This window comes from Topomyia yanbarensis, chromosome 3 (genome assembly GCF_030247195.1).
Source record: "Topomyia yanbarensis strain Yona2022 chromosome 3, ASM3024719v1, whole genome shotgun sequence".
NCBI lineage: Eukaryota > Metazoa > Arthropoda > Insecta > Diptera > Culicidae > Topomyia > Topomyia yanbarensis.
In genome coordinates, this window is record NC_080672.1 from 409,786,663 (window position 1) to 409,813,027 (window position 26,365).

General features: G+C 39.0%; 1 protein-coding gene across 1 annotated transcript in view; it reads right to left on the reverse strand.

Annotated features, from left to right (window-relative positions):
• Positions 1-26,365, reverse strand: part of LOC131693716 (uncharacterized) — a 657,809-nt gene that overhangs the window by 106,291 nt on the left and 525,153 nt on the right. Inside the window, exon 4 of the mRNA XM_058981797.1 lies at positions 9,547-9,704. Within this exon, the coding sequence (XP_058837780.1) occupies positions 9,547-9,704 (158 nt within the window). The remainder of the gene's footprint in view (positions 1-9,546; positions 9,705-26,365) is intronic.

A 26,365-nucleotide genomic window follows, 5' to 3' on the forward strand; every position in this document is an offset into this window, starting at 1 on the left:
TCTTTGGACAAGATTTGATCTGCTGTTCCGTTTTTGAGTTATAATCCGCTAGTGCAGAATCTATGGCCATATTTAGTTTATCGCAAATGTCGAAATATTTTTTTATTTTTTTATTTTTTTTTGTAGGTCCTACAAATTTTTAAATATGGCGCATGCGGCATGCAATATACAACATAGTTTAATTTTTACCCAAAAACATGCTCTATCTCCAAAGTTTGCATCTTCAGGTGATATATTTAAGGCGAGGTTCTCATTCAAAATTTAAAAAAATGATTTTGTTCTTCGCATTTTTTGAAAGGTATTATACCTTTCAAAAAATGCGAAGAACAAATAACAACACTTATAATAAGTGTCGGGTTTTTCGATCCGAGCATCAACAAAGTTTCTACAGGCCATTGTTCGAAGCGGCGTCCTGGCCGCCATGGTACGCTCTCGACTCGAGACGCACGCCTCGCGTAGGAACCGTTTCAGGGCATTACGCACGTTCCCAGAATGCTTCGCGTTGCATGTATACAGATTTCAAACAACCACAGAAAACGAAGAAAAATGAAACATTTTAATCCGCCATATTGGAATCGTCATTATGATTTTTTGATTTTGATGCATATCAAATCAAATTCGTGGCTGAAATACCGCTTAATTTTTGAAGTGGGGCCATATTGGATCGGCTATTTTGACTTTCGAAAAACTGACTTCAGATTCGTAATCAGTGATGTTCAAAACCCCTAATTCCATGTAATTGTTACAAAATATTGACAATCTGCCACGAATAATTCATCAAAAGTGTTCTCAAAATTTTAAACTCGTTTATCTCACAACATTTTTCAAAACTGCGTGAATCATTTGAAAACGGTTCAATATAAATACTTTATATTTTGACCTCTCGAAAGAAAACATTTTTCATTGGAGGAATGACCTATAAAATCTACAAAGTTTTTGTATTCACTATTTTTAGTGAAGCCGTAAAGAGGAAAAAATAGGTTAAAAAGTCGATCTCAGTTTGAGATCGCACCATTACGTCAAATTTGAAGTTTTTTTACCCGTTCTTTGGTCATTCCTCCAATAAATTTAGTTCATTTTGGAGCTTAATTATCGACCCTGAGGCAGTAGGCTGTACGCTGTTTTGGAATTTCATGCGCACCTAACCTAAGACAAAAAATCACCACGGGCGCCATCTTGTTTTTTTGTCTTGAAAAAAAATATAAATGAAGAATATAACTTTTTCACCTTTTTCATTGCCTCACAAAAACATTCCAAATTTTGCTTACTTGTTGGTCATTTGATTGAAAACCTCTCTTTCATTCGATTACTCAATATTAAATTCCGAGTACCATAATTACCGTTGAGAAAATCAATGACGTAAAGACAAAATACCTATTTATAAGCCACCCTAATGAAGGTTATTTCTAACATATTTAAACACCCCAAAAAGTAATTCAGTGCACAACCCTTACGACGGACTAAATTTTTTGAGCCACCCTAATGGATACTAAATGTTTCTAATAGGTTTTAAAATCCAGAACGATTCAGCACATTAAAATTACTATACAGAGGTTTTAGAAACAGTTTAAATAAAAGAAATATTTTTGAGCCACCCTAATGAAAAGTTCTTAAGATTATCACGTTATAATAACAAATCATTTTCTAATGCTAACACTGAGAATAATCATCATTTTGAATATTTTTATTTATATTCTATTTTCTTGAATTTCATTGTAAACCTATTGATAGTTTTTCTGTAATCTTTGTTTATTTTCTTTTCTTTATTTATATCGTATTATCTAACTTAACTAACTGCGAAAAAATCCAAATTGTTTGTGGGTAGCAAGGGAAAAAAACTAGGAACATTGTGGGGATAATTATATTTGAATATTTATTGTTTTCAGGAAATGATAAATATGGCCCATGTATGTAAGATCTCGTAAAGCGAGGATATCACGAACAGGAACATAGGGTGGTTTTCTTCTGGCTCGTAAGGAGTCTATTAATTGGGATCTAGCTTCACGATATTCAGTGCAAGACCAAACAACATGTTCAATGTCTTCGTAACCCTCTCCGCAAGCACATTGATTATCTTCTGCGATCCCAATACGGCGGAGATGCGCATTCAACGTATAATGGTTGGACATGAGCTTAGACATCACACGAATGAAGTTTCGACTTACCTCCAACCCTTTGAACCATGCCTTCATTGATACTTTAGGGATAATTGAGTGCAACCACCGTCCCAGATCTCCATTGTCTCATGATGTATGCCAACTATTAAGCGCCCTATGACGAGAAACGCCAAAAAATTCATTGAAGGCAATAGGTCTTTCATAGATGTCACCGTCCAGTGCCCCTATTTTGACTAAATTATCCGCTCTCTCATTACCCGCTATGGAGCAATGAGCGGGAATCCACACTAAGGTAATTTGATAAGATTTATTTGTTAATTTAGTTAAGTATTCTCGTATCTTCGTCAAAAAGAACGGAGCGTGATTATCAAGCTTTAATGAGCGTAGCGCCTTAATTGTGCTGAGGCTATCTGTGAGGATGAAATAATGGCTCGGAAGTAAAGTATCAATGATTTCCAGACTATAGTGAACTGCTGCTAGTTCGGCTGTATAAACAGATGCAGATTCTGCAAGCTTGAAAGAGATCGAGGTGTTATTGTTGAAAATACCGAAGCCAGTGGCCTCATTGATTCGTGACTCATCAGTGTAGAACATTTTATGGCAGTCAATGTGTTGGTATTAACTTATGAATATTTTAGGGATCTCCAGAGAGCGCAGGTGATCCGGGATTCCACGAATTTCTTCTTGCATGGATGTGTCGAAAAATAAAGTGGAATCGGGAGTATCTAGTATATTAACACATGTCATAACATAACTAGAAGGCGTTATTTCTTGTGACATGTGATTGAAGTACACTGTCATGAATCTGGTTTGGGATTGCAGCTCGACAAGTCTTTCAAAATTTTCAATTACCAGTGGATTCATAACCTCACATCGTATAAGTAAACGAGGTAGATCCCAGAATCAATCTTTTAAGGGAATCAGGAATCAGAATATATTGGCTCAAATGGCACGTTCCCCGTACATAGTCGGGGATTTGTGCCGAGGTAGATCCCAGAATCAATCTTTTAAGGGAAGAACTCCCGCTAGTACTTCAAGACTCATCGTATGTGTCGATTGCATGGAACCTAAGGCGATTCGAAAACAACGATACTGTATTCGTTCCAATTTAATAACCAAATTCCGAGATATTTAAAGGTCATGACTTGGGCTATCGTCCTACCAACCAACTGAAGCTGAAGCTGAGCTGGATCACGCTTTCTTGAAAAAACAACCAACTCTGTTTTCTCCGTAGAGAAATCGATGCCTAGCTTCAAAGCCCAACTTGATAAATTATCCAAACTATCTTGCAGTGGTAATTTATGGCTTTTGGTCCTGTAACAGAAACCACACCATCATCTGCAAGTTGCCTTAGAGTGCATGGGCTGACAATACAATTATCAATGTCATTCACGTAAAAATTGTAGAGAAGGGGGCTTAAACAAGAACCTTGTGGGAGGCCCATGTAACTTATTCTGAATGTTGCCAAATCGCCATATGAAAAATGCATGTGCTTTTCTGACAATAAGTTGTATAAATAATTATTTAATATTGGAGTTTCTCTGAGAGAACATCAATGGAAACAGAGTCGAATGCTCCTTTTATGTCTAAGAACACAGACGCCATTTGTTCTTTTTTGCGTAAGCTAGTTGGATTTCTGACGAAAGTAGCGCCAGACAATCATTCGTTCCCTTTCCCCTCCGAAAACCAAACTGGGTATCTGATAGCAAGCCGTGCGCCTCAACCCGATCGTCGAGACGTCGTGGGATAATTTTTTCCAACAATTTCCTGATGCAGGATAGCATTGCAATCGGTCGATACGAGTTATGGTCGGAGGCTGGTTTTCCCAATTTTGGAATGGCGATAACTCTCACTTGCCTCCTGTCGTGCGGGACAATGTTCTGCTCAAGAAGCTTATTGAATAAATTCAACAAGCGTCATTTTGCTCGGTCAGGCAGTTTCTTCACCAAGTTGAATTTAATTCTGTCTGGACCCGGAGCATTATTGTTGCATGAGAGGAGTGTAATTGAAAATTCCATCATTGTCAAAGGCGAATCTATGGAATCGTTACTTGTGGGAGCATCGCGAATGATTTTCTGCGCAGGAGCAGAATCTGGACAAGCTTTCTTGGCAAAATTAAATATCCAGCGATTCGAAAAATCTTCGTTTTCATTAGTTACGTTTCGATTCCTCATTCTTCTGACTGTGTTCCAAAGAGTACTCATTGATGTTTCTCTTGACAAGCCATCAACAAAGCGTCTCCAATAACTAGACTTTTTGGCACGACGGAGACTGTCAATTTTTTTTTGCAAAATCGAATAATTTTCAAAGTTCGCATGTGTACACCCTTTCCGTTTCACAATTTCTTTGTAGGTAACTTGTTTAGCTTCACATGCATCCGAGCACTCTTTGTCCCACCAGGGATTAGGAGGCCGGCTATTCATTGTCATGCCAGGATTGCATTTCGTTTGGGTTTGTTCTGCTGCTTCAATAATCAAACCCGCTAGAAATTCTTATTCTTCGGTAGGTAGCTCTTCCGTCGAAACAAGAGAAGTGGAAGTTGCCTCCCCATATGATATAATCTGACCTTCATAGTTGTAAGACGTTGTTTGGGGCGGAAGAGTGCCTCCGTCAATAATGAGAAATTATGCAGTAAGGCGGGTTAAACATCAACACTACAATGTCGACGATTCATTCAATTATTGTCATTGCACTATGACAATCTAGGAAAAATATTTAGCAATATGCCAATTAAATTCGACTTGTTAATAAATGACGACTACGTGATTTAAAAAAGTTACATTAATTAGTACAATAATGTTGTTATCAATTTCTTACTGTTCCTGATATGATGCAACTGGAAAAAGTCAATTGTCAGCTTAAAAATAAGCCACATTTTTTTCAATCACAATTCAACTACATTTACAGTTGAATGTTGCAGCCATTGAAATCAATCAATATTATGTCGAAACTAAGTGAACGATTCGAGGTTCATGCATTTTAAATTTTTCGTATTTTTCGTTGCAGGAATAGAACTATTTCTTGAAATAGTGTCTCTTCATGCACAAATTGTTGGTGGTTGTAGATTATTGTTATATATTCTGACAGAAGCTTTGTGCTTTCTTACATAGTGAACGGTTCGGAGAGGTGAAGAAATCAAACAAATATATTATAAGAGGCCATTCATAAATTACGTAACGCAAAAATTGCCCAAAATTGACTCGCCTTCCCCCCATGTACCAAATTGTCACAAATTTTTTATATCCCCTCTCCTCTATTACGTAACAAATTTCTTTTGAAATTTTTTTATTCTTCAGTAAAAACATGTTACGGGACGCTATAGCTTACTCCCACTCCCCCTATTTGTCACAATATGTCGCAAATTGTCGATTCCCCATCCTTAAACATAATTTATGAATGGTCCCTAAGTAATATTAATTTGGAATGTGGAAGAGACCGTAAAAGCCGAAAATCCACTAAAGTAATATTAATAGTTTTATATTCAACGAATTAGTATCTCAAAGATGACGCCGGTAGTTAAGTGGCATGTCTAGGGTTTTGATGGTAGAGACGTCTCTCTGGTGTGAGTGATAGGCACTCAATACACAAAGATACCGAAGGAAAAAAATAATAACAATAATTAGCATTATCACCTTTCGAAAGTACAAAGTACGTTCATTGTTACGTAATCAAATAACTACAGCGAAACGTCGAAATTACTCGAACCTATTAATATGAGAAACACAATTCTAGAGTTTTTTTTTCAAAACTTCATGTCTACAATGAGTAAGTTTTTGTTTACTTTTCTCTTTTGATATTTACGGCGTCACTATAGCACTTCTCACTTATTTTGCAGTACAGATTGCAAGACGGTGGTTTTTACTAGCATAGTATGCAAAGAGTTGAAGAATAAATGTTAAAGCGATCGAATTATAAACAGAAGAGAAAGTAATCAATGAGAGTCTCTAATTGTAGATATATCTTTTTTAAAAAGGCCCAAGAATTCATTTCAATAATTCACTACCACAACTATTAGGAGTTAATTCATAATCAACATGCAACCATCTACCAACGAAGCTCATCAAAGATGAAAAGCAAATGCTATATCACTTAGATTGCAATATTATACAAAATGTAAACCCAAACATAAATGAATAAAAATTTGAGTTAAAAAATTCATTTCTCTACTAGTCATGTAACAGTCGAAATAGAAAACATATCGAACACGTTCAATTTGACCCAGCATATTCTGATTCCTAATTCTGACGGCCTAAAATATTTTTAATAACGAGGAGTGTCATACAAAAATAACGTAATTGGTTCTATACCAGACGACGGCATAGCGGAAAATGCCCAATCTAGCCGTGAAAGTATCGCGAGAACTCAAGAAATCCAGGAGTCTTTTTTAGAGGTTTTCAAGTAGATTTGTTCAATCACAATCCCTGATGTAATGAAGAAATGAAAATTTGCCGCATGCGCGGATCGCTTGCTAAACAAGGATTGTATACCGAATTTCGACATCTTCCATTTTCTGTACAGCTTCCTTGTGAAAATTTTGCCACCTTGTCGGTTGCCGCTCCTGCTTGGAAAACATTTCATGTTTTTGCTCAAAATGAATTGAAACTTCAATCGAAATGTTGGATTGACGTTTGAATTGGTCCAATACCATCCTGGTCATGCAGTACCTCGTTTCCTACCATCACTCCGCTTGATTATCTGATGGTCTTAAAACGTCACATTGGTTAAGGTGCGATGTGCGAATTTGACCCATGGTTACCCACACGCTAAAGACTAAACTATTAGGTGCTACTATTATTTGGAACATAGCCTTCTGAATGATTCTATATTCATCCTAAGTTGAGGGCCCCTAAAAACCCGGGGCCCCCGGCCCTGGCGCAATGTGTCCATGCGTAAAAACGGTACTGAGTCACCTCCCCTCAAAGCCCCCCAACAGATCGCCCTCAAGCATTCACCTCATGCACCCTCTCCAGACCCACCCCTCTCTCTCATTCCAATCACCTTCACCTAGTAGGCATACCAAGATAGACTAGGGGGTATTGTTCGGTTGTGGGTTATTCATCTCCCCTCGGACTCTCCTCTTGAATCCGCCGCTGGTTTCAAGTGTTTCAGCGTCAACACATAGCATCTCAAGTTCGTGGCTGTCGATGCATGTTTGTGCAAATCATACTGACTATGTAATATACATTTCCACTATTATATTGAACATAGCCAGCCATGGAATTTCCGACCACTGTGCACTGTGAGTTGGTAATGAAATGGATGATTAGTCAGACATGCTTTATCAAAGATGTTTCTTGAACAAAAACCATTTCTAGGCGTATCCTCCTGAGCCAACAAACTAAAACTGACAGCAATGACAAGAGGTCAACTACTGTTCAATTGGCTTAACGCAGTAGGCTTTCGACGAGTTAAAACGATATATTTTCTGAGCCAAAAAGCTAGTTTCGTGCAATTTGCAATATGTATAACAAACAGGGGTAGTCACAAACCTGAATAATGGTCGCAGTGGCAAAGCTTCCCCTAACTAAAACGTACGTCTACTCTGTTAGTATTTTGATTTTATTTGATACTTTGATTTTTTAAACAACCTACTCCGTATTAAAATTTCCAGCTACACCTCTGCAACTGACAGAATAATGTATATTCGCAGTGAACCTGAATTGTAACGTACCGTCTCCATCATCCACGGACTTCGAGAAGTGCAGTGATCAACTGGCAAGTCATGCCGGTAAATGGATGAAAAATGTACTCACTTATTGATCTACATTTGCGTTCATTTTTTGCTACTTGTCTTGCGATTGCTTGTTTTATTTTTTCTTTCTCCATGAAAGGCTGCGAAATCGCATACCAGTATGAAACTTCTGGTGATGTCTTTAGGGGCGAGTTTTTAGTAGCAGGTTTATATAATTGATGCTGATTAGTAATATAATTTTGAGAGCTTGTTCACATATATAAAAATAATTCTTTGTTTTTTTTCTGACGTAAACACTAAATCTCGTCCAAAGGCTCTCAACATCATAAATAGGATTTTTTGTTTTATTAATGTCTATCAATTGAATTTAGTATTTAGTTTTCACGACTAGTTGGTTTCTAAACACATACCAACTTACCTTTCCATTTAACTTTGACTTACTAGGTGGATTCAAGCGTTTCTCTTTTCGGATCGCTCTGTTCCAAATTGAAGCGGTTCACAGCAGCTCCCGAAGAAATTAAAGCAATGATGGAAGGATTAGCCGGCAGCGAAGTTTTTATTTTCTATGAACGCTAATTGAATTAAATACTGATTGAATTGCGGCATTAGTTGGATTGGATCGAATTCAATGAATCAAAATCAATTATCGACCGAAGCTGATGTGAAAATTGTAGTTTCACTTTAGAGTTAAATTCATTCGAGGACTCTTTCGTTGATAGAAAAACATTGGAAGCAAAACTGAAATAAGTGCTTTGAGTATCGAATATATTTTAATGGATTACCTTCCAGAAATGCTCAACCACTACACCCGTAGCTTGTCATCGATAAATTGGAAAGTCTACATTTGGAACGATCGGATCAGCCTTCTGGCTCGCGGTGGAGACCTATTCAAATCATAAGCCAGACCATAAATCTCCGATTGGTCAATTCATCATGAATAAGTCGTTCGGACAGATTGCAGTTTCTCCTCCGTCTCCGCGGATCAGGCTCGTTTAGTAAGCCAATCCCATTATTAACAGCCGCGAAGTCTATTTTTAATAAGCCTAAGCCAAAATTTAATGCCACAGCCGCTCGATCTGCTCGTGTAAACCAATCTTACACATAGCCACTTACTCTGTCGATAAACTGTACGAGCGTGGAACCAGAATACCGAGCTGTACCGAGGGTTTCGGTGAGTGGAACCCGAGCTGGTGAATGGAGCAAATAGTTTCGTTCGTTAATATCAGCCGCGTAGCCACCGCGCCGCGCCGTGAGGTTGAATCGAAAGGGAATGGCAGCGGCGCGACCTTCTAATGGTCTCCAAACGCGAACTAATAACAACATAATCAGACAGGCCTTTTGTGCCTCGGATAATGCGGAGAACCAACCAAACGAGTCAGCGTTTAATAATCATTGCATTTTGAAATTGACTGAATTTATGTTCCACGCTCGTAGCGTGGCTGCTGATCTTGACTTTTGGACTAAAACCATTAGTCGGTAAACATCTTCATCGATGTTTTTTTTCTCTCGTAGGAATCCTTTAAATTGCAGTTCCCCTATGAAAAGTGCACATTAGGTGTTTAAGGTCGTCCGAAGCGTAAAGATTAATCGTTCCGCTCAAAATCCAGGGAAATCATTTATCCATCAGCCTTTCGCACTTAAGTACCACCGAACATTAATCGTACTTTAATTGGTCGATAAATCAACCGAATAAGGGACGAATTTGGTTGCGCTGCAGAAGAAGACTGGGATACTTACCGCATACCGTCGAAACCATCGTCCGACCCGTTGATGGTCAGAACTGGGGCACGGGCGTAGGCTTTGGCCACGCGGCGATTCCGCTCGAAAACGATCACCTTTGCCCAGATTTCGTCGTCGATCTGTGTCCATTTGTCCAACACTTCCTGGATGTGTTCCTGAATTGTGAGAGGAAGACGAAAGGATAATGTGTTAATAAGATGATCATGCTGTATATGTTTTATGGTAATCGAGTGACTTCCTGATGAATCGTGATTCATGACGTCGGAGAATACTTTTGAGGTTTCGGTATTTCGCTAATGGCAATCGGAAGATTGCCCAAAGTACGATGATTAGTGGCTCGAAGTATGCAAGGGTTTTATAGAGGTGTTCCTTTCGTTGTGAGAATGTGGGTAAGATGCGTAAAATTTTAGTTTCATTATTTGTTCATATTTGCATTGAGTGTTATTTGAAAATATATTTTTAATAATAATAAAACAAGTTTCGGAAATCGGTGTTTGTCTATGCTATACCCAAGAACCATAGGCATGAAGCCATTACACTATATTGGCTATACTTATGCACTAATGTTGCATTGAAACTCCTTTACAAGCATCTCCACAGCATTGTAGCTCTTTTACAGCATTAACAGCATAATGCAATAAAGCTCTATATTAGCATCAATAATGCATAACTGCCCAGCCGATTTATAGTATTATCGTTTGCTTTATATGCGTACATAAAGCTGATATAACGCGTACATGCTTCAAGGATCTTTAAAGCATGTAAGCTTTACAAGTGCATTTAGTGCCATTATAAACAAATAAAAAGCCGATATAATGCTATTGTAATGCGGTGCGCTTATTTGTTATGCAACTCTTCTTGAAAATTATATTCGGCATATTTCATTTTAATCGAACAGATGCAATATAGTCCAGGCAGCAAACGCAGCGCACTTACGGTGAAGGACGAGCCAAGGTACCTCAGTTCGAGACTTACTAAAGGTAATTTTCGTAAAACATTCATATCATGTGAGAAAGTAAACTCATTAAGGATATTCATTATAATGCATTAGAAGAGAGTCAATTACGGTTTTAAACAAAACATTTTATTTTAATTTTTTTCCTTTTTGCTCACCATACCGAAAGGAAACATAAGAAATGGTTTTAAAACCATGGCGGACAATGACAGCCAACTGAAGTTTTCTAATAGTAGTGCCAATACTAGGCTTTCAAATTTGACATTTGTACGCTGGTGCTATATAATAGCATTAGTGCTGCAAAAACGAGCTGCCAATCTCTGCACAGTAATATCACTATATTTCGCCTTATCTGGCATAATACCAGCATTATATCCGTATTTAGGGTTTCACGGCTCTATAAGACTACTTTATATGTGGATTTGAAGCAAATATTAGGCTACGGTATAGTGCTTATTGGTTACTTGGGTAATTCACGAAAGGTTCAAATTTAAGTCTGCGCACATGGTTTCACTTTTTCCTCGTTTTATCCATAATCTTTCGTTAAACAATTTTCTAGTCCTACACTTCTAGAGCGGCTGATCAAAGCTACAAATTTGATGCCGAGTCTTAGGTTTAACATACAGATAAACTTTAGTGCTACTTTGAATAGACGTCTAACATGCTTTACCTTCCCTTCATACAATGAAAACCACCATGTTCTGTAGCTACTACAAATTGCTTGCTAAAATTTTATGTGTTTCAATTTTCTTTTTATTTTTATTTTGTTTTTCATATGCGGTACTATTAAGAAACTGTTTCGAAAAGCCTGTGTGTACAATCCGTCTCCAATTTTACATGGATTTTGGGAAATTTTGTTTCATAGCTTACGAACGGCTGATTTGATACTTTATTTTTGTTCGTACCAAATCAATTCACAGCGCTTTTTTGCATAGGAGATCAAACGTACAACCAAATGGTTCGGCTTACTTCTGGCGCCTTCGTTACGAGCCCAATCCGCTCGATCATGGCCGAAGAGAGCACTCTACCTTTAGAGCTATTAGCGGCACAGTATGCGGGAGATCACCGGTGCAGCTCTACCTACAATAAATGGATACTCGGTCATTTGACCGAACGTCATTTGCCGCTTTTTCGGGGTAGAAAAGTCCCAGTCCCACTGAACCAGTAGCCGCTGGTGCCCTAAGACGGTTTCGCTAGATTTTCAGAGCAGCGTGTACTCAGTGCACTAGCGCGAAGGTTAGAAAAATCTCTTACCAGATGTGTGGGGATTGGTCTCGAACCCAGGTGAGTTGCGTACAAGGTATTCGATTTACTAATTATGCTATATCCGCTCTCGATTCATCTACAAGATTCTTAATTTATGCTGATTGGGACTTTTCTTTTTATCGCTTAATCGAAGGATAGTTTGGCCAAATTGTTCCATGAATCGGATGCCAATTGACCGGACGGATCAATTGACATTGGTCGAATGTTATTTGAATGAATTCCATTTGGCCGAACAGGTCAATTGACCGAATTCCATTTGGCCGCATGCCATTAGGTCGAATGTTATTTGACCGAATTCCATTATGCCGAACGGGTCATTTGACCGAATTTCATTTGGCCGAATGCCATTTGGTCGACATCGGCGGTAAAACATGATGATGAATTATGTTCTATCAATGACCATGCAGTACACCTGGGAGGAACGCACATCTCCTACCAGCAGAAGGCAAAGGATTCTTCACATTTCGCTTCGATCATGTCCATGTGAGCCTACCCAGTCCTAGTATTTCGTTTTAAGTTTCCAATTAATTCAACCTAAAATGCCAATCCGTTTTTCAATTTAATCGCTTCCGTTTCAAAATCGATACAGAAAAAAACTTGTGGCAATTAAAACATAGTAAAAAATCCACTTTAACTTGAAAACACAAATAGCAATGATTTTCGTGTTTGGTGGTCCAAAATTCATCAGAAAATCATGGCGAGATAAAAATAAATGCATGTTTCAAAATCTTCGAAATCGTTACTCAATCACAAACCTTTTAGAAATTTGTCTAGTTTTTCTTTTTTTATTTCCTACTTTTTATTTTGGTCAATTTTTCCATTTTTAAGTTTGTTTTCCACGCTCTTCACATTTCATTTTTTCCATATTTTCATTTTACCTTTTCATCTAATTTTATTGTTACCATGTATTTATTTTATTCTACTATTTAATCTTTTTCCATTTTGATTGTTCCATTTGTTTTACTGCTCATTCCAAATTTTTGCACATTTGTCTGTTTCTACCATTTTTTTCAATTGTACCGTTTCATGTTTTCTATATTTCTTTGTGTTATATTTAAAGTTTATATACTTTTATTTTTGCATGCATAAAAGTTTTATAATATTTGGAATGCATTCCTTTTTATGTTCCCTTGTTTTATTCTGTCGCAATTTTTCGTTTTGTTAATTAATTTCTGATGTTTTTTGTTCGTTTTTCGTCGTTTTTTGTTAATTTTTATTTTTTTAAAATATTTTTTTTTGTTTTCTTAAATGTTCATACACCTTGGAATTAATATTTCTGTTGGTCATTTCCTATATTTTTCGCTTTAAATTTTTTTAATTTCTTTGTTTGATCTTTAAACATATTCAGTAATTTCAATTTGTCCATTTTTTCGTTCCATCGTCAAGTTGCATTTTGTTTTGTTAATTTTTCTTCGTCGTTGAAATTATTTTACTTTCCTTTTCTCTAGTTTTTTTATTTTTTTTAATTATTTAGGTTTCCTCTAGTTTTTTTATTTTTTCCTATTTTCATTACAATTTTTTTTTCCATTTTCTTCTTTTTATTTTTTCCAAACTATACTGTTTTAGCATTTTTTTCCGCGCATTTTATTCTAATTTTTCAAAAGTGGTCATCTTGTTTATTTTTTAGCTTCATTCTTTTTCCTTTTTTGTATTACTTTGTATTCATTTCCTTAATTTTACACACATTTACTATCTCACTTTTTCAAAGTTTTCATTTAAATTTCAAAATTTAGAAAAATCTATTTACTTCATTTCAAACATTTTTTTGATTCCATTAGTGAGGTTTTAACCTTAGGGTAATTCGCCTCTTGTTTGGGATAGCAAGATCTCTTTAGAAAAATCTTCCTATGTGCAGAGTTGGAATCTAGCCCAGGCGAGCTGCACGCAAGGCAAACGATTTGCAAAGTACGATATGCCCGCTATTAGTTTTTCTAGTTTTCTGTTCGTTTTTAATTTTTTTTTCTTCTTGATATGGTTTTTCTCTATTATTCATTTTCTGGTTTGGCTCTTTTTTATTTTGTTCATTCTTTAAATTTTCAAATTGTTTTATTATTGTAAAGTTATTGGTTTTCTATTATTCTAAGCTTAGGCAAGGCTTTCTAAATGTGGGTTTGAACAATTTTCTTCTTATTAAATTAAATTTTACCCAAATTTTTCTCCACTATTGCATTGGTTAGCTAAGCCGTATCGATTTTACAAGTTAACAAAGGGTCAGGGTCAGGACCACAATAAGTTTTTGGAGCTAGCGTCAATTCGGTACTAGCATAGTCCTGTCACTAAGTTAGTATCGGATTCTCATGAGACGAAGTCGAAACGCAAATTCCATAGCTAATTTAGTTCATATCCTTTCATTGACCGACCAGACCGAATGTGTTTTCAGTTTTGAAGAGGCATTGGAAAAACCCCATTGGATGATCCACTGTGCAATTTCGCTTATTCTGACCAATCACGTTGTTGCATCTTCGAATTGTACGGTCATCAAGCTCATGCTTATGAAGAGGTAGTGGAAGAATAAATTAACAATCTTAATTTTATTCAAATCTGGTTCATTCACTGATTACAAACATTAGCAATAAAAAGCTGGAGCACAGCTATAAAGTTTCTATACATAACAGAGAATCATTTTACATTGGTGGAGGCCCTTATGTTGGAACTCCCGGACCCGTCGTTGTGGGTGTCAACGCTAAAAACAAGATCCCCATGTATATGGACGATGGAAAAATCGAAGTTCGAAAACATGATCTGGCACCATTAATTTATAAAGTGGCTCTTAAATGATCTATGGTATCTCCGACGACCGACCTCCGCTCAGGCTCAATGGAGATCGATTTGGATATTTTTCCGATGCCTATGTATCCTATTAGATACAAATTGTATCCCTCTAATACAACCGTTCCTACTTCCGGACCAAGGATAAGCCATGTAACATCGTCTATATACGCGTGATCTAACTAAATAAAACTCGATCGTGTAAGAAGAAGTATTTTGGCTACGTACCCGCCTGGGAAGTAGAGATTGATGGTGTAGTCTTTGATAGGGGCCTTAATTGCGAACTTGGCTCCATCAAGAACCCTGTGCTTCGGTCAGTGAAAATTCTGGTGTGCAATCAATTGCGTTCAGCAAAAATCGAAGAGTATAAGAAAACGACTTATTTTTTATCAACCTCATTTCGAGCTTTTCACCAGATGTGCTCTGCCAAACTTTGTTCTTTTGAACAGGGCTCGTCTAACTGTTCTTCGTTTTGTGCCGCGGGGCATGAACTGCCGTCGTTGGAAACAATTGGGCCTACAGGTGCTTATTGTAGAAACGATGTTTAAAATGCGGAGAGAATCATGGAAGGTTTTTCTATTGCGGAGAGAATCCGCATTAACTCTTGACATATCCCGAATATAAATTTTGTGGGGAAAAATTTAAGCACTCATTTAAGCACACCACAGCACTTGACGAAAGCTGAAAAACGTGGTCATTGGCACCGGTTCGTCGACGGATTAACGAGAGAAACAATGTTTCGTCTGGTTGTGTATTCGATTCATGCTTTGATCGGAATAAAATAATGCTTTTTCGTAGGTAGCACCATTTCACGTATATCCTCATTCAATGAATAGACTGATGAAAATATAATAGGGGACGATGGGGAGTTGTGAACCATGAGCAGTTGTGAACACCGAAATGAAATAGGCACAAAGCACAAGTTCATCCTAATTTTGTTTTTATTTTTTTTTCCGTAAATAGACAATTAAGGTTGATGCACACTTTCTTGACTCTTTTGAGTTTCTGCGATATTAAAGATTGTCGATACGTAATATCGTTGTGATATCATAGAATTTTTGGATTGGCAATTAGTAAAAAAATGAAGGGTTGTGTACATGACATTACCACGGCAACATTAAACTTATATCCCCTTTCAAGAGCGTGCAACACGTTTCGTGAATGAATCTTAAATTATGAATCTAAAACTGATTCACATCAGAGCGTATCATTGGGTCGTAGTCTGACTCGAAATCATCTTCTCCAATCTATCGAACCTGAATTTATGTGCTGAGTACTCTTACTCAAAAGAGAGTTCTTAACGTGTTTCAAATAATGAAGCAACAAAGAGAATGGCAGTGTACACCAGTTCGAAAAAAAATTGTTAGTATGTTAGAAATAAACAAACAAAACCCTCTGCTGGAGATGTGATTGTTTTCGGTCCAAGCCCACTTCTAAACTTCTATGTTAAACACGCTGCTGAATACGTCCTAAGGAACCTGATCGATATAAAATACTAATGCTTGCAAACCTGCGATAACAATAAAAATCAATCAGTGCTTTCTCTTGGTCAGATGGCATTACTCTTGGGTTGACTACTAATAATCGCTACAGACTAGCTTCGCAACTTTTTGAAACAAACTAAAACTGCTCTAATATAGCTCAGTCTTCTCACCAACCAAAATCTACCTACAGAAACATATTGTCAGGTGCCTCAGTGATAAAATAAAAATACATCCCGCATATTCGAAAAATGCCACCACTGCCGAAACCCCATAGTAAAGGTATACGTTTTGTATTTTCAGCAGTAGCGGTATTACTCGCACACAGTTAAACCGTGTAATACTTGTTACCGTTTCCCTGTTGTGTGCAGTCCATCCTGCGCTCCCCACCCCACCATGCGAACCGAAACCATGCATGTACACGAACGATTGTACCGTCCGGACGATATAGCCATGGTGTTGCTCGTTTAATATTTGAGCGATGAATGAGTAAAACGGACACGCGACACATCTATTTATAAACTACATGTGTTTGATTGAGTCCCTTAGGTGAGAGGGTGTGCTTATTAGATTCCTAGTCCGGCCAACTTTTTAGGTACCATTTTGGTGATAGAACAACTGTGTAAATTCTTAGCTCGAGCAGTGAAACTATACTTTTGCACCCTCTGTTTCAAGTTTACATGGGATTTCGTATGGAAAAATCGACTTTCACAAAATAATTCCTCCATGCCCTCTTAAAAATAAATCACTATGATTTTTATAGGATATTTAACAAAGATACAATGTCTCGAAGACCACGAAGCGATCTAACATTTGGGGAAAAAGTTATTAAGCAGAAACCGATTGACGCGCTGACGAATGATAAAATATTGGTTGGTTTGGTTTTCCAATTATATGCAATTTTGTTTTGACTTTTTCTTATTGTGGCTAAATCAATGATCTGAACTGTCTGGTCACTTCCCTAGAGATTTGAGGTATAAATTAAGGTTTCTTTTGCACACAATTAGAGAATGTTGAAAATTCTGCAAATAATTAGACCATCAGCAGCAGTGATCCCATGAAAATCATAATTTTCATCAAGCTTCAGAACATCAGTCGGTTTTTGCTTAATATGTTTTTCGACAATTCAATATCAATTAATCAAAAGAGCCAATGAGACTTTTTTAAACAAACTTATTTCGCTCACTATTCCGCTGTCGAGTTGAATTTCATGAAAGATGCACATGAATCAACATCTTTACCCTTGGTAGAATCAATTTCAAATGTGTTCTGTGTTGAAATTATAACAAATTAAGAGAAATCAGCAAAACAAAAGTTTGTTTGCGAATTTTATTAGCCCTATTCAAATGTTGATATGGAATTGTCAAATCGTTTTGCAGTCTACGAGACTTCGTTTCCTTGATAAATTTCCTATAAAAATTATGCATCAATTTTTTTAGGAGACACTAGGCGACTCTTGGATGAATTATTTTGTAAAAGTTGTTTTCCCCATACGAAATTTCATGTAAACTTTAAATATAGTTTCACCGAACGAGCTTAGAATTTGCCCAGTTATTCTAGGACTCAAATGGAACCCAGAAAGTTACTCGGAGCATTTTTTTTATTAAGCCGTGTTCCACTCTAGTGCATATAGTCCCACGTTGCCGAAAATCCATAGCATCCGCTTATTGTATCGTCTGGACAATATAGTCAACATGTTGCTCATTTGACAAGTCAGCATCGACTAATACGAAACGAGCACGTGTAACTTGAATAAATAACCCTATGTGACGAAACGCTTAAATGTTCCTTTTTGACGGCTCTGTCTAAAATAGGTTAGAAAAAATTTTACAATTTCCCCGTCATTTTCGAAGGATTTTCTTCATTTTTGCTTTATTTATACTGCTCTTGATCGCATATTTGTCTCGTTTTCTATGACATTTTCTATGTTTATGGGACCGATTTGCGATCATCGGCAGTAAAGAAGTCGTAGAGTGTGTGACATTGAATACAAAACACGTGCACATATTTCCGATAAGACAGTGCAACAATATTGCAATTTCGTTCAGTAGAACGAAAGCAAATATACGAATATTTGAAATGGGACCCCAATATTGAAAAGTTAGAAGTATTCTACTTAAAAAAATGAAATAGTTGTACATCGAGAATTTCAGACGCAGGCATTTTATGCGCGAGAGGTTAACCTCAGGTTTTGGTTTGTTCCTAACTTTCGAGTGGGTAATTCTTCCACGATTATTTACCGATACTACCCACGTGATTCGCCGGGCCTGGGTGCCATTACGTCGAGAGCTCGTTGCATATATCAAGGACAAATTAATACGTGCCAATTCTGTAGATAGACGGCACATTACGGACAATCCTGTTCACTGAGGAATGCTAATCTATGAAAATAAATTCCAATACATAGTTTCCAATACCAAATTTCCAACTTTGTGGTTGCTGTTCAGGCAATAATCACAACTGCAAGAGCTGCATCAAGTACCTCAAAAGCAAAAGCCAGTACCATCAGTGAGGAAGTTACTACCAAGGACTCTAGGACGCAGTGGGCGAGAGAACAAATATTTATCCGCTGCATAAAAAGATCTCCACGCGCAATACTAGTTTTATTGTTTTTTTGCGTCATGTAAATATATGGAAGACCCAAGACACCGTTTAGGTAACATATTTAGCCGTGTCCACTAATTAAATAATATAAAATTTTGTGAGCACAAAAACTAGCTCAATCAAAAGCTTGACCGTCGCAAAGGCTTGGTGTGGAAGTTTTCGTGACTTCACTTTTTGTCGCATTTCTAATGCCAAAATATCATGACTCCTGCGTGTAGAAGACAAAAGGTTAAGTCGCCGGTAAACTCTTAGTTTGCTCATATGACCCTATTCTACACTTTTCTAAACTTTCTTCCTTCAACTCCTTGCTCTTTCTTGAATACTATGGTCTTGACAGTCTTGCCATGAACATCGACAAGTTTGCACCCGTGTACAAAATTTCGTGCACGCGTTCAACCTTAAACATACTTTGCCTTTGTGTACAGGTTCGCATCGAACACCGAACCCAAGCGAACGATGTGCAAACTTAGGTTTAAACATCGTGTACGTACACCGTGTGCGTACATAAGAAAGACACACACAAAACAGAATGAGTCAATGCTAGTGATGATGGATAAGAGTAAGAGAAAACTAGTATCAAGAACCTGTGTGTACGAATACCGCGTACGTATATGAGGTTCGGTTGTTGCAGACGAACATGTGCTCGTGTTTTGGTACGCATCAGCGCGTTCGAGTTTGTACACGAAATGATGGTGTAGGATGAGCACAGAACTAGAGCGAACATGGTGTTCGATGTTCATTTGGGAAGACTGGTTCTTGATATTGAAAAATATTTCACACCTTCCAGTCCCTTGCTAATTAAATGTCGTTACAATATAAAAAAGAACAAAAAACTCGTAAAATATTGAACAAAATCGGAGCCACTGGCGCAGCCCCTTTGCCTTACCAAGCAATGCAAAACCTTTCCAGATCCACGACAAGCCTTCACTTGACGCCATCTCGAAAATCGCAAAACAGTAGCGCATTCGAACAGGTCATGCAACATTGTTGCAATGCTATTCCACTGTGTAGGTACAAAAACCCTCGATACATCATGGGAGATAAATGAACGATGCTTGAACAGGTGCTCATCGGTCGCAATGCGCCGACTACCGAAGAAGCAAACATTTCAGCTATGCAGCAGCTCTTCGCGCCTTCTTCCAATCGAATGAGCAGACTGAGCATATATTTGTTCTTCTCCAGCAGAAGGCACGGCACGACTATCGAGGTTGGTGATTTACTGGAGGATCACGTAAATCATGAATGCTGCAGAAGAGGCGGTGGGTGTGAAAATAAAATACACCCTATTTTGCGGAATGGTCATTTGCCATCAGCACCAAGTCGGCACCGATGAGAAATGTCACTTCAAAGACCGAATCGCTGCGGATGATGAAAGGTTGACGAATTACGAAAACGTTATGGATTTGGTTCTACCAGTGACAACTTGTAGCCTGCAGGCACAGCCTCGTGTACCCAAACTGTCAGACATTTGCGAGCACCGGTGCACGAATTTGCATTTTGCATGCCGCTGCCGCGCCGCGCCGCTAGGTTGTGTTGTAATATGCCGAACAGCTTCGACACGAGTTTCGTTTCTCGCTTATCCGTGCCAGTTTTTTTGTTGTTGCTGTTGTTTGTGTTCAAATCTTCTAAGTCACAGTCTAAGGGGGGCTCGTAGAACAAACATATGCACTGGGTGCGAGTATAGAATGCATGGTTCCGCTATACCTGAACGCGTTTACGATGGAAAAGAACAGTATCAGGCTGTCGTATCTCGCTGCTCTCGGCACTGGAACACGGTCGCAGTGATACCGAATCTTGTTTAGACTTACCGACCGCCCATCAGAGGTGCCCTGCGCACCCTGACCCCATCCGATGGGTGAGTGTTGAAACCTTGGTGAAGTCGGTACAGTTTTAGTTTGTTTTTTTTTTGTTGCTCTGTGTGGAACATGCGGAATAGTGTCTGTCCAAGCATTCTCCAAGCAATGGTCCAATTCAGAGATCGTGGCCAAGGAACGGTTGGCAGTACACCAAACTGTACAACTAACCATCGATGGTGGGAGAGTGCAATAACTATAACAATAAATTGTAACAACTTGAGCGAGAAGTGCGATCCGGAGTTCGAGATATAGCGTCTCCCGGGCTAGGATTGGGGGCAGCTGAAATCGTTTCGCGGGTATCGGAGGGGAAGATAAAAATTAGTGGAAACTTTGTTCGGACAGAACCGCGTTAAACTATGACCATTAGCTTAGCGAGATTGTAGTCAAACTGTATCAAAATGGAAGGGTGCATTTTTTTTATTGTGGCATTTGTGTTTTGTAGTTGGAGAAAATATTTTAGTTCACCTTGAGTTATTGAGCTATTGTGCCGGGAACATGGGTTTCGAGAGCATTGTCGTGATTGTTTTGCACTAGATAGCTGCGCTAATTTATCGAGCTCGGAACGAATTGCCCGCTAACCTATCGATTCACAATGGCTTGGGCAAGGTAATCGGACAAAATCTTAAATGCGGTATCATGCGTTCAATATTTTTCCTTTTCTTTCGGCGTAACGGAGTTATTTTCATTTAAAATTAGGTCACGATCAGATGACAATGAGTTTCGCCTTGCATCCACAAGCACCCTTCAATAGTTTCGGTCAACTGATTGAATACCAACTCTATCTTCGTATGGAATCTTAATCAACCCTGAGCCGCTCCCAAAAAAAAATTCCCCCCTGTTATCCAATCGCAAACAATCATTCGCGGCGACTGGATAAAATTACACCCCGCACGCTGAATAGACCATACCTAGCTTGCGCACCCGTTAAGTAGTGCTTAGGGTTAACAATGAAATCGTAAAAAGGCCGACTTTCCATCGAGACTGTATAGTGCGGGTACTACCTGACAAAAACCAGAGCCTCCACGCGTTGATCGACACAATCAAATCCGCGTGCCATTACAGACGGTGAGGTGGTGACGGCGATGACAAGTCAGCACAGAATCACATGATCTAATTCGAGCACAGCTTCAACATCAGATGACAACAAAAGGAACTGATGTGAAAACCGAAACCCGAAAAACCACAGCCTTCGGCCAATCAATCACGACAAGGTCGCTATCGCACCGACGGTCGTCGCCGACGCAGCCACCATCACCGCCGCTGATGGAGCCAAATTTAACTGTTCACGGTTCGGATCACCAACCGGCAAGGTCAAGACGGCATGGTTCAGAATAATGACCGCAATTGTTGTTTACTCGAGTGTACCCATTCTAACACCCTCTCACTGGATTCGGTGATCTTGTGGTTTGTAAATTGGGGCACCTCAGACCGGGGTGAATCGAACGCTTCGTCATAGCTTTGTTACATCATAAAACTTATAGTTTTGTAGAATTATGCTCGTGGCTTTGTTGCTGCCGGTATAATAGAGTTGCAGGCAAAAGGTCGCCCTCAGGCAGTCGTGTGGCGCGCGAAATTGTGCACGCGGTTTTCCACGCTAATGATAGGGATCTGCTGCTGCTGCTGCAACGATGTTGCAGGCGGTGGCGGCCGCGCTCGCTTTTGGCGTCTACACCTATTAGCCGCCACCGACGCTAACTCGGAACCGCAGCAATCGTAAAGGAGACAGAGTGATCGATTTCTATGTGATGTTTGTGCTTAGTAGGCCATATGAAAACGTCACAAATGGGTGCAAGGGAGTGTTCGAAATTGGGCCATAAATCACTTAGCCACGAGCAGGGTGCACGTGTGCGAGCATAATAAAGGCAGGTAAAGTAAGGCATTAAATTACTTTTTTTTGCTGGTAGTTGATCTGAGCAACCGGGAGGCCACCGAGGGCGCTTTGTGTACTGCGCATGGTAATCATTTTGCAGTTGGCGGCAATTCATATTGTTATTACGGGGCCTGAAGCTGGGACATAAAACAATCGGAGTTTAATCACGGAAATTGTTAAACTTAAAAATGTTCCCAAAATGTTTGTCTTATGTTGGATTATTTAATTAAATTCTGGCATTTATTTCACTCGATTTCTTGTCTTATTTCGCACCTTTCTATTTATTATAGCTCAAAAAAAATTCTACGGCAGCTTTGCTTAAATATACTTTTATTTAATCTATTTTTAATTTTTGATGATTTTTGAAAGTTTTACGAAAAGTTCTGGTATCATGATAATTAAGCATTTTCCCAATAAGGCTGACCTCCACCAGAAATGGTTGAAGTCACTTGGTTGCATCATTTTTTGTATCAACAGAGATGTAGGGAGTTCAATTCACCATATCCACAAATCGCCTGCCAGATCGCAAAATGCATTTCAATATTTTCTTTTTGCAAACATTCTTTGGAACAAACCTTTGGGATGAAATACTCGTGGAGTTGGTAAATGTTTCTGCAAAACAATAATAATGGTAAATATTTTTTTTTCGAGAGTGGTCCTACTGGAGCTGTAGAGCTAGGTTCTCGGAAGGGCTCCCCGTCAGAATCACATATTACAATTTGCAGACGAGACATGGCGCCCACTAAAACACTGCTTTAGGCCAATTGTAGCGGGCCGTGGTTGTGAATGTGATATGCATTGTACGGTTCAGGTATGTGCGGGTGTAGGCACTCGCAATCGCGTGTATCATCTCGAAGGGCTCGAGCATTTGTATGTTCGATCGCGTGAGCGTTTGTATGTCGCGTGTGCTAACGTGTATGTAACTTCGCGTGTATAACTTCTATTTAATAACCGTGTGCCTTTCGCATATTCGCGTTCTTGGCATCGAGATTGAAATTATTTTTTATAAGTTCGGACTACCTCTCATATTGCCCGTCGCTCGCAGCCAGTTCTTTGGATAATCGTGCGCGGACCGTGAATCTAATACTTTATTTTTGGTGTATGGCTCAGATGCTAAAAGAAAGTGAGATCTTCCATGTCACTAGAGTTCCCGGTGTTGTCAAGTGGATATGAGCTTTATTTTTTGATTGGTCCTACTGAATGTATGGACCTAAGTTATTAGGACAGATAGTAATGGTTTCCGGACGTGACCGATTCATGGGCGCGCGAAAACGGACGTTTGTAGGTTCGCGTTTGAGACAGCGTTTGAAACTTCGTAAGTTCTAAAATGTTCTCCTTATTACCGGGGTGTTATTAAGTTTGCGCGTTCGCGAACGTAGGAGTGCGTTGTTAATCGCGAAGGGCCTAAGCGTTCGTATGTTAACGCGTTTGTCACGTGTGCTCGCGTTCATGTGACTTCGTAACAAGATTGGATTTTGTAACCGTGTGGCAATTCCTATATACGCGTGCGTTCTTATATGGTCACGCGGACCTTCAATCTGATAGTTAGTTTTCGATGTACAATTCACATTCTGACATGGAGTAAGTTACCCCATATCACTAGAGTCCTCGGTCATGTCGTCATGTAACGAGGTGTCCAGTGGATATGAGAACTTTCTTTTTTTAATTGGTCAAATTAAAGGCATGGGCCTAGTCTGCTGATATCAAGGATAGAAACATCCGAAAGTGGCCGATTTATGATCGTGCGACCGTGGGAGTTTTTAGGTTCTCGCTTGAGACTGCGTTTGAAAATTGAGAGCTGAGACATTCACTTTATCACCGGGATGTTATCATGTTTACGAGATCGCGGGTGTAAGTGCCGTGGATGGTCGCGAAGGGCTCAAGCATTTGTATATTGACGTGTTCGACTTCGCGTGTATAATTTCGATTTTATAATAATGTAGCGTGTATGCTTGTTTAATCGCGCGCAAACCGTGAATCTGATGCTTAATTTTTAGTGTATGGTACAGATGGTAGAAGAGAGTCCGTTTCCCATATCACTAGAGTTCCAGGTCATGCCACCATGGAACGTGTTGCTTAGTGAATATGAGCGTCACTTTTTTGATTGAATCAATCAAAAAAGTGACTGAAGGCATTAGTCCAGACTGCTAGGACCGAGACAAGACTTCCGAACGTGACCGTTGCATGATCGCGCGAGTGGGGGGTTAATGTTTTAGATCGCGTTTGGAAGTTTAAAGATACTACGTTTACTTAACTACCGGGGTTTCTTCGTGTAGGCGAAATCGTGGGCGTAAGTATGTATGGATTATTGCAATTGCATGGTCGCGTTTATGTCCAGGTTTGTGTTATCGCGAAGGCCACGAGCGTTTGTACCTGTATGAGTATAGATAGCGTATAGTAGAGATATACCAATAAAAGGAATCATAACATGCTGAATAAAGAAAAAAAGATGCAAAGAGCTTGATTAGAAGTGTATGAATTGACCGATACTATTTTGGTATACATCGGTAATAGAAAAGCAAACTAATGGATGTGCAAAAGTACAGACTAATAAAGTAGAATAGAAAATCACATGTAACATGCAATCAAACTCGTCTAAATGCAGCATATGTTGTATATTTACCATTAACGACAATTGCATGCTGTTAGACTTCCATCATGCTATGCTGGCCGGGAATGGATGACTCACGTGCGTCTGTAAATTCATTGTACCCTAATTTATTCAATTCGACTTTCCTGAATGAATAGAACCAAATGCACAAATTGATCACCAGAAGTATACGCCAGTTCTGCATCCATTCCCTGGCCCAACTGTCACAAATACCCAGACGAACACATAGATAGATAGACATACGACTAGCACATAACAATTGTACACTAGTACGAAAAACTACGATTTATTTAATTAATTTAATTATTAAATCAATTTAATTAGTATATGCACGATGAAGAATTCAACCGATAAATGGACACACAATGACTCCGACGGTGAGCCCGTCCACGAATACCGCCATAAAATTGTGGAACAATATTTGCAAACACGGCAAACAGCAAAAGTCAATGCACGACGACCCGCCAGTCGGTCACATCACCGCGCACAGACCAGTGGTTGAGCGTTTGTATGCGCAGGTGCAGAGTATGAAGAAACATAGAACATAAAAAGGCGCATAAGCCCTATCGGTTTCCTCGATGCACCACTATCGAGGCGTAATGCAATAACCATCTTAAAGCAGTTGTTCTTTAGCGCTGATGCACGCAATTTGCCTGATGTTGTTTGCAATACCGTCAAACCCCTCAACTTTAGGCCCTCCCTAAAGAGGGCATAATAATGGTAAATATTGCTGCAAAATGCTGCATCACTTCGAACGAGCTTATTTATTTTTTCAATTAATGATTTTACTTAACCCCATTAACCCTTCGTCACTCGCGCCAGTGCACTTAGTGCACGCCGCACTGAAAATCTAGTGAAATCGTCTTAGGGCACCAGCGGCTACACGTTCGGCAAGCGCTTAGCGCGACTTCCGGAGGGTCAAAGAAGTTTTTACACCCAATTAATCACTATCGTAGTACTTGTATCAACAGACATGCCTAATTCGATGACGACTTGTTCTCATTTACAGTGTCGATTTCTGCTTCTGCAAAAGACACTGCTACTCACAAGATGTGAGCACAATACGCGTATTTGACAAGTGAAGTGTTACCTCAATTTGTATTTCGAGCTCGGTGTGCCCCTAATTCCATCATGGATCGCGAAATTCGTAGTAAAACTTGACCCTTATGTCCAAAGCTATACCCAGATAACTCATCGGGATCGTGAATCATCGTGAACGTCTTTATCCTCCCTCCCCTCCTATCAGCAAAAAGGTCTAGGAGTGTTTGCGTTGGTCACTTGACGTCGGATTATCAGGTCTATGTTCCAGCTCATGACGTAGAGGTTAATGGCGTCGAAGTAGAGACGAGTCTGACTTGCGGGGATCTGCTGAGGGATGGAGTAGGTCGTGTTAAGCATTTCTTG